The sequence below is a fragment of the Myotis davidii genome, unplaced genomic scaffold (assembly GCF_000327345.1).
Source record: "Myotis davidii unplaced genomic scaffold, ASM32734v1 scaffold1144, whole genome shotgun sequence".
NCBI lineage: Eukaryota > Metazoa > Chordata > Mammalia > Chiroptera > Vespertilionidae > Myotis > Myotis davidii.
In genome coordinates, this window is record NW_006294766.1 from 415,821 (window position 1) to 424,033 (window position 8,213).

General features: G+C 40.0%; 1 protein-coding gene across 1 annotated transcript; it reads right to left on the minus strand.

Annotated features, from left to right (window-relative positions):
- Positions 1–2,535: 2,535 nt before the first annotated feature.
- On the minus strand, positions 2,536–6,110 carry LOC107184024 (ferritin heavy chain B-like). The gene is made up of 4 exons (XM_015567550.1): positions 5,988–6,110; positions 5,197–5,340; positions 4,102–4,227; positions 2,536–2,767 (listed from the first exon to the last, which is right to left on the minus strand). Exons 1-4 carry the CDS (start codon positions 6,081–6,083, stop codon positions 2,618–2,620), a joined length of 516 nt encoding a protein of 171 aa, XP_015423036.1. The 5' UTR covers positions 6,084–6,110; the 3' UTR covers positions 2,536–2,617.
- Positions 6,111–8,213: the final 2,103 nt, after the last annotated feature.

Consider the following 8,213-nt stretch of genomic DNA (forward strand, 5'->3'; position numbering starts at 1 on the left):
GGGATTATAACCAGATTACTTTAGTCCCACACATTCATTTGAATTGTCACAATTTTCATATTTAGTCTTACTTTCTTTTATTCATAATTCAAAGATTTTTATCTCTTTCAGGAGGCACTTTCATTTTATTTCATATAGCAGTGATGGCGAACCTATGACACGGGCGTCAGAGGTGACATGCGAACTCATTTTTTTGGTTGATTTTTCTTTGTTAAATGGCATATAAATATATAAAATAAATATCAAAAATTTAAATCTTTGTTTTACTATGGTTGCAAATATCAAAAAATTTCTATATGTGACACAGCACCAGAGTTAAGTTAGGGTTTTTCAAAATGCTGACACGCCGAGCTCAAATGGTTTGCCGTCACTGTCATATAGGTTCTAAGCTAGTTTTGTTAGAATTCTTCATAGATATTTTATGTGTTTGTAAATATTATAAGTTATGTTTTTTAAAATGTTTTTGTTTATGGGAAAGGACCATTGGTAGATATTTATCCTGTATCCTATAACAAAATTAAACTTTATTGTAAGTTACATAGCTTTTCAGTTCTAGTTATAATCATATCACATTAAAAAATCTTTTTCAAATAGATACATCTTTTTTTAACTTTTCTATTGCATTGTCTAGAGTAGTTGTTCTGAAGCATGGTGATTTTGTCTCTCAACAGACATTGGGCAAGTCTGGAAACAGTTTTGATTGTTGCAACTGGAGGAGGTGCTATCTAGTAGGTAGACGCCAGGCGTGCTGCTAGACATCTCACAATGCACGGACGACTCCCCATGACAGACCCATCTGGCTCAAAACTGTCAGTTGCTCTGAGTCTCAAATACTCTGCTTAACAACTGTCAGAAAAACACAAATAGTGATGAGGATAAAGCAATCTTGTCTTATTCCTGATTTAATGTCTATGATAGTCACCAATATGTATAAAAGGAATTTATTCAAGAATGCATAGTGAACTGGTAATTCTCCAGTGGTAACAAGCTCACCATGGCAGTGATTTTCAAGAAGGTTGAGTTGTGGTAAAGATGTGGAGGTAAAGAAGTTCACTGTGTTGTAACGATAGCCTGGACATGCCCTTCCCCTCCAGAGTGACTGTTCCAGACAAGGCTTCTTCATGTCAGGTAGCTCCACTGGACCTGCACGTAGAAGCCCAGGCCCTTGTATTTTATTAAACAAACAACGGTTGTTCACAGTGAAGGTCTTCTTTGGATTAAAGCTTTTGTGAGCTTAATATTTGCATGTTCAAATAGGTCTATTCTGCCTAACTTAATTTTTCCCTTCAGAATTTTGAAGTTTTTCCCATTTTGTCTTTGCATCTAATATTGATGAGAAAGCTGTTAGTAATATGACAGTTTTCTTTCTTTGTAAGTGGTGTCTTTTACAGTGAGCTTTCAACCTTGATACTCTAAAATTTTTCTACAACGGATCTTTTTCTCAACTTCTCTTCTCTCCTGGAGCTCTAAATTACATCTTTCATTGGAACTCCGTATCTTAAAATTTAAAATATCACTTGCTATTCCTTTGGCTGAGAATGTCTTAGCTTACTTCAATATCACTTGTTTGATCAGCTATGTCTATTTCAATATTCAACCCATCTGTTAACTGGAATTTTCCCCCAAGGTATATCTAATGTCATTATGTATTAGCTTTCCTCAAGTTTATGAGGTGGCACTATTATCTAAATTAACTAATATATAATCCAAAAATGTACTGTTCTAGGTACTTTTACATCCTAATTTACTTAATTCTCTCATTAACTTTATAAACTAAATACTATTAACCCTACTTTAAAAATGAATAAACTGAGTCAATGAGTAAGGTAAAAACTTACTCAAGGCCATGGATCTAATAAGTTTTGTGGCCATGACACAATCCTATAGAGCCCCGTTTGTTCCCATGTGGTACTCACCACCCCAGCTTGCATGCTCATTGCTTCCTCCTGAAAGCCACTACCCCAATAGTTTCTAGTCTGCCCTCAGTAGGTAGGGTAGGCACAACCACACAGTTGTTTGCTGTCTTAATTGCCTGTGTACCTTCCTGGTCCCTATGCATACCACAGGTTATGAAAGGGCACCTGGTTGCAGTCGCTTGTTCCCTTAAATATTTCTAGTGAGTAAACATTTTTAGACCAAGAACTTGTTTTCAAGGCTAGCTTTACATTGATTTGAAGAAAATCCTACTATTTTTGTAAAATTTAAATACATAGTATACAAGTTGAAGGGGAAAAAAAACAGTAGTGAGACTTAAGGTTTTCCTACTTAATTTATACTATATCTACTTGGTCTGTTTGAAATTCCCAAATCTTGACCCCCCACCATCTAAGTGTTGCTGGGATCATGGGAGAAGGAGAAGGCTTTTTTATTTATTTTTTTAAGTCTAATGCACCTATTGTCCTTAGGAAACTTTCACCAAACTTAACACTGATTGAATTAACCCATTTTTGTGCTTCAACAACAATCTCTTTACACATAATTATAATGCAAAAACAGGTTTAATTGTACACGCACCAATGAAGGGAACCAGTGGAGAAGATTAAGACCCTTAAATAGCTGATTTTGGGAAAACTACAATGGGAAGACTTGCTCTGTTGCCCTCGGATGTTGGATCTATTTACTCGCCAGGCTTTTTATCATCAGGCTTTTCCAATCGGGCTTCCTCCTGAGCCTGCTTTTCTTCATTTCTATAATATGCAAGCTGGCGTTGCAGGTAGGTTGTGTTCCTCTTCTGTTTATCCAGGTACTTGCCCATGAAGTTTAAGAACTACAGAAATAAACAGAGGAAAACCCTTTACAGTGGTTCTCAACCTTCTGGCCCTTTAAATACAGTTCCTCATGCTGTGACCCAACCATAAAATTATTTGCGTTGCTACCTCATAACTGTAATGTTACAACTGTTATGAATCCTAATGTAAATATCTGATATGCAGGATGGTCATAGGCGACCCCTGTGAAAGGGTCGTTCGACCACCAAAGGGGTCGCAACCCACAGGTTGAGAACCAATGCTTAGAACCTCGTCTGCAACAAGAGGCAATCAAAAATCTTGCTACCCAAATTGTAGCTCATTGACCTGCAGCCCTAGGAGCTTGTCAGAAAAAGAGAATATCAAGTCCCACTCCAGACCTACTAAATCAGAACCTGCATTTTAAGAAAGGAGAGGGAGTTCATAAGCACATAGAAGTTTAATGAGCACTGATCTAAGACACTCAAGACCTCCAGTGAGTACAAATACCCACTCTCAATGAGTATGAGTGTTATGGCATCTCATCAAAAGTACAGATTAACTTAAAAAAAACTAGTACTGCAGTGGTTTCTCACCCTGTTTGTTTTTTTTTTTTTTTAATCACATGGAGATTTAAGTAGATGTCTAGACCCAATTCCCACAGATTTAGATGTAAGTGGCCAGAAGGCTCAGGCATTTGTATCTATCTCTTCAGAGCAACTAAGCCAGTCCAATATGCATCTAGGGTTGATAACTTTTGTACAAGGCAATTTTCCTCACTTTGATTTCCTGAGATGCTCTGGGGTTAGTGAGAAAGAAGTTACCACCACAAGGTGGAGTGTTCACCATTAACCAGGAAGACTGCAGGATAATAAGTCACCATTAACATTCACTTCTGCAGGGACCATCAGGGACAGTGGTTCTCAAAGTGTGGCCCCTGGCCAGCAGGCAGCAGCATAACCTGAAAACTTTTTAGAAATGCAAATTCTCAGACACCACATGAAAGCCATTGAATCAGAAACTCTGTGGGGTAGGGCCTCAGGTTGCTTGAGTAACCCCTCCAGGTGATTCAGGTACCTATTAACATTTAAGGACTTTTCTAGATTTAAAAGCCAACAGCAAAAGTCATTTTGTTTAATTATCCAGAGCACACTTTTCCCGGGAAGCCCTCTCCACCTTGTGTTGAGTTGCATTCCTTCCTACCAGGGCACCTACTCCTCCCACCTCCAATCTACTCCCAGAAGTAGGTTCATATCCCTCCTTGCGGGGAAACAAGCATGTGTTGGATGACTAGAGCCTTGGGCCCTCTTCCAAGAACCAAGTCATAATTCAGAAGTGAACTATGATAGTACTTTCAAAACCAGCTACTACTTACATCATTGTCATTGTCGGCAGAAGCTGTGGTCTTCAGGTCTATCAGGAGCTGGCTTAACCGGTTCTCCAATTCCAAAGCATACTCCAGAGCTTTCATGCCGGTTTGCCAGTTCTCTATCTCAGGCCTCTGTAGGAGAGAAACAGGGAAGTCACCTGGGGCACAGCTTTCTTACATTAGACTTCCTGGGTCGGATTATGTCTAGGTTTGTAGTATAACCCAATACTTCCTAAACTTTGTGGCACAATGGAATCAAACTAGCATTTTAAACCCTGATGTCTGGATTTCAACTGCAGACATAATGCAATGACTGAAATGGTAGGAGTGCAACCTTAGCATCAGGGTTTTAAAAGCTCCGCATTTGATTTTAATGTGCTTATATGCCAAGCATGATGCCACTAGCACAGCTACATGCACTATTCCATTAGTTTAAAAATTCCATGATGGTGGTTTAATTCCATAACTACCAGACATTTACTAATTCTCTTTATAAAACTGGAGTTAACAGAACCCCTCACATAAGTAGGCATGTTTCTAGATGTCATGCCCCCATTAAAGTTTAGATGATTTCTTTTAAGTGTCCATCCCAGAAAAAAAAAAAAAAGTTGGCCTCATTACATGGAAGAGGTAGCCATTTCAAATACCTGGGTGTGCATCTGAGATAGTCTAATGATACGATAGAGGATGGTAACTGTTCTAGGAAGAGGCCATTAGAGATGTGCTTCTCAATCTGCCTGAGCATTAGAGTCACCTGGAGATCTTGTTAAAATACAGCTCCTTGGGCCCCACCCCTAGAGAATCTGATTCAGGTTGTCCATGAATTTGCATTTCTGATGATTTCCCAGGTGATGCTGATGCTCTGGTCCAGAGACCACACTAGCTGTGGCTCACTGGGAAAACATAAGCAACCATTTAGTGGCTGCAATTTACTCAAAATGATATGAAGAGGCTATAAAGAACACAAATGCTTGCCCTCCAAGTTGGTTACTATAATCCATGTATAATATGGGTAACCCAACAAGTTAGGCAACAAATAATTTAGTTCTCTAGACCCAGCAGAGGCCCCATTAAAATCATTATGACAAATTACATAGTCACCTTAATCACAGGAAGACAGATGGTAGTCCCACGTCCTACTAGATACTTTAGGAATTGCTTTCCATGTTCCCTTTTCAATTCAGCTTGGTCTTCAAAGAATCCAGAAAAAATAGGTTCTACTGAGTCTAAAGGATAAGAATAGGCCTGGGACAGAGGTGAGAATGAGGAGAAACTAGAGGTGAGACAAGCTAATTTTTAAAGTTGGAAATCTTACACACACTCAAGCCCTCTTTGTTCAGACTAGGGTCCTTGGTTTGTCCTTTGACTTCCAGAAGACCCCAGATATCTTTCAAACCCAAACTACCTCAAAGAAAAGCCATCCAGATTTTAATATGCTTGGGCCTAACCTTTGGATATTATGGCCTCTTTAATGACCAGATTTGTAAACCCCACATGCTAGCACTTATATCCAATAATTGTTTAAACACAGCAAAAGTCCGGAATAAATTAAATGTCCTTTTAAAATCAACCTATTTCACCAATCCTAACACATCTACATTACCTCTAAATTAAATATGGGTGAAAAATTACTTATTCAGTCTACCACCAGTGTCTGATGCCCATACGGTTTGGTTAACACACTGGAAAGAATTGTGATTCTCCCATCATAGCCCATAGTTTGCAGTCACAGCTCTAAATCATTAGCCACAAAGCAGCAAAATCCTAGGCACTAGGTTGCTGTTTCATCTATCATCACAACACAAACATGGCCAAAACCACCATTACTAAAGAGACATAGGATATATCCAAGCTGAAACCTTCCTCCCAGTGGCTCAAAAAATCATACTGACCATACATAAATAAGCATCACTGATGTGCAGCTCAAAAGATGCCACATAATTAGTAGCAACCCTACACTCTTCAGAGACAGTTTCCTTGAATGCCATCACAGCGTTAGAGAAAACCAAGCATACACAGTGCTACCCAGCAAGCTATGGACTTCCTAAATACTAGTAGGCAGAGAGTCTCTTTCATACAGCTGAAAGCTAGATAAAATTCCATCCAGCTGTGATTAACAGCTACTCATCTGTGAATGAGGACATTGTTTCTGCATGAAAGAACCATTCTCACCTAAAAAAAAGGTGTGGGAGAAAAGTTAATTCTCTTAAATAGCCCAGCCAGCGTAGAGTATTTTCTCTCACGTTTTCTCTATAATTTGAAAAGGCTGATCTACTTCCTGAATAGAGAAGTAGTAACAGAGAGGATGCATTAGCTTTAATATATTCTTTTCTTTAAAAACAATTTATGGCACATTATGCTAGGTCCTATAGGGAATCTAAGAAGGCTGGCTAAAATGCATTATTTGCCTATAAGGGACATAACACCCTCCCCCCGCCTCCATAAAGCTGCACTGCACATAACTGATCTTAAGACAGGATATGATGGTGGTTCTGAAGTGGCAAAATATATATATATATAGCTGAGGGGATTCCGGCAGATTTCACTGATAAATCGGCAGTTGAAACTGGCCTTGGAAGGTGGGTAAGAATGTAGGGAGAGAGAAATGGAAGAAGGGCATTCCACCTGGAGAACTGGCACACACAGGCTGTAGGGATTAGACACAGTAATGGTTTCTCATCACTGCACTAAGACTGCTGCATTGGGGAAGCTTTTGGCTCCTTCCTCCAATGGCCTCCCAGAAGTTCTGACCTGCCTCAACATTTACCACTTCATTAGCGTCCTTTTAGGGTAGAGATTGTTTTACTTATCTTGGCAGTCCTATTGCTCATAATGAAATAATTTGTAAATAATAGGTGTGAACTCAAAACTTGTTACATAAAAGTATAGTTTACATGGGCAGCAATGTCATTTCTCATGGATCTGGTGGGTGCATAGATCTCGCCTAAGCTATGTCTGCTGCAACTGACATAAAAGTGGCAGGTCACCAAGTCTATTTCTCGCCTAAGACCATCCTGCATATCAGATATTTACATTACGGTTCATAACAGTAGCAACATTACAGTTATGAAGTAGCAACGAAAATAATTTTATGGTTGGGTCACAACACGACCCAACATAGTATTTAAAGGGGCAGAAGGTTAAGAACCACTGCGAGTCTAGCAGTGGTCAGCAAACTGCGCCTTGCGAGCCACATGCGGCTCTTTGGCCCCTTGAGTGTGGCTCTTCCACAAAATACCATGTGCGGGCACGCATGTACAGTGTGACTGAAACTTCGTGGCCCATGCGCAGAAGTCGGTATTTTGTGGAAGAGCCACACTCAAGGGGCCAAAGAGCTGCATGTGGCTCATGAGCCGCAGTTTGCCGACCACTGGGAGGGAGGTGAGGAGCCTGGGAGTTTCCTGAGGGACAGCTCTCCTGAGAGAAGGAACCAAGCATTCTCACTTTGGTGCAGTCACAGGAATAAATAACATCATCAAAGGGAAGAGGTCATTACAAAAAGTTCTACTAGCCCTTGCCAGTTTTGCTCAGTGGATGGAGCACTGGCCTGCGAACCAAGGGTCCCAGGGTTGATTCTGATCAAGGGCACTTACCTTGGTTGCAGGCTCCCCTCCGGCCTGGGCCCTGGTCAGGCTGCATGCAGGAAGCAAGCAATCAATGTGTTTCTTTCACCTTGATGTTTCTCTCTGTCTTTTCCTCTCTTCCACTCTCTCTAAAAATCAATGGGAAAAAATATCCTCGAATGAGGATTTTTAAAATAAAAGGTCCTACTATTTGTCAGTTTTGCTTCTTGACTCAATCCTGTCCGTTTCCCTAATTGAATTCATTCCTTGGTCCCAGAAGGCACTTTAAGCAGATGCTTCTCAAACTGAAATTTGTATATAAATCACTTGTTGCTCTTATTAAGCAGCAGATTCTGATTCATGGGCCCTGAGATCCTTCATTTCTAACAATTCTGCCAAATGTTGCTGGTCCAGGGACCACATTTTGAGTAGTAAGGGTTTACATATAGTCCTAAAAAGCTACTTCAATAAAAATTTGGTAAGATGTGGAACACAAATGGCACTACTGAGGACCCCCTCATAGGAGAGAAGGGGACCATCACTGCTGCTTCTCCA

Bases quoted from the DNA above. Each gene is read 5' to 3' on its own strand.
- LOC107184024 (XM_015567550.1), bottom strand. From the start codon at position 6,083: ATGGCATTCAAGGAAACTGTCTCTGAAGAGTGTAGGGTTGCTACTAAT. The intron at 4,228-5,196 runs GTGACTATGTAA...TCTCTCCTACAG, and splicing joins TCTGTCTTCCTGTGATTAAG to AGGCCTGAGATAGAGAACTG. The intron at 2,768-4,101 runs GTAAGTAGTAGC...TTATTTCTGTAG, and splicing joins CTGCCGACAATGACAATGAT to TTCTTAAACTTCATGGGCAA.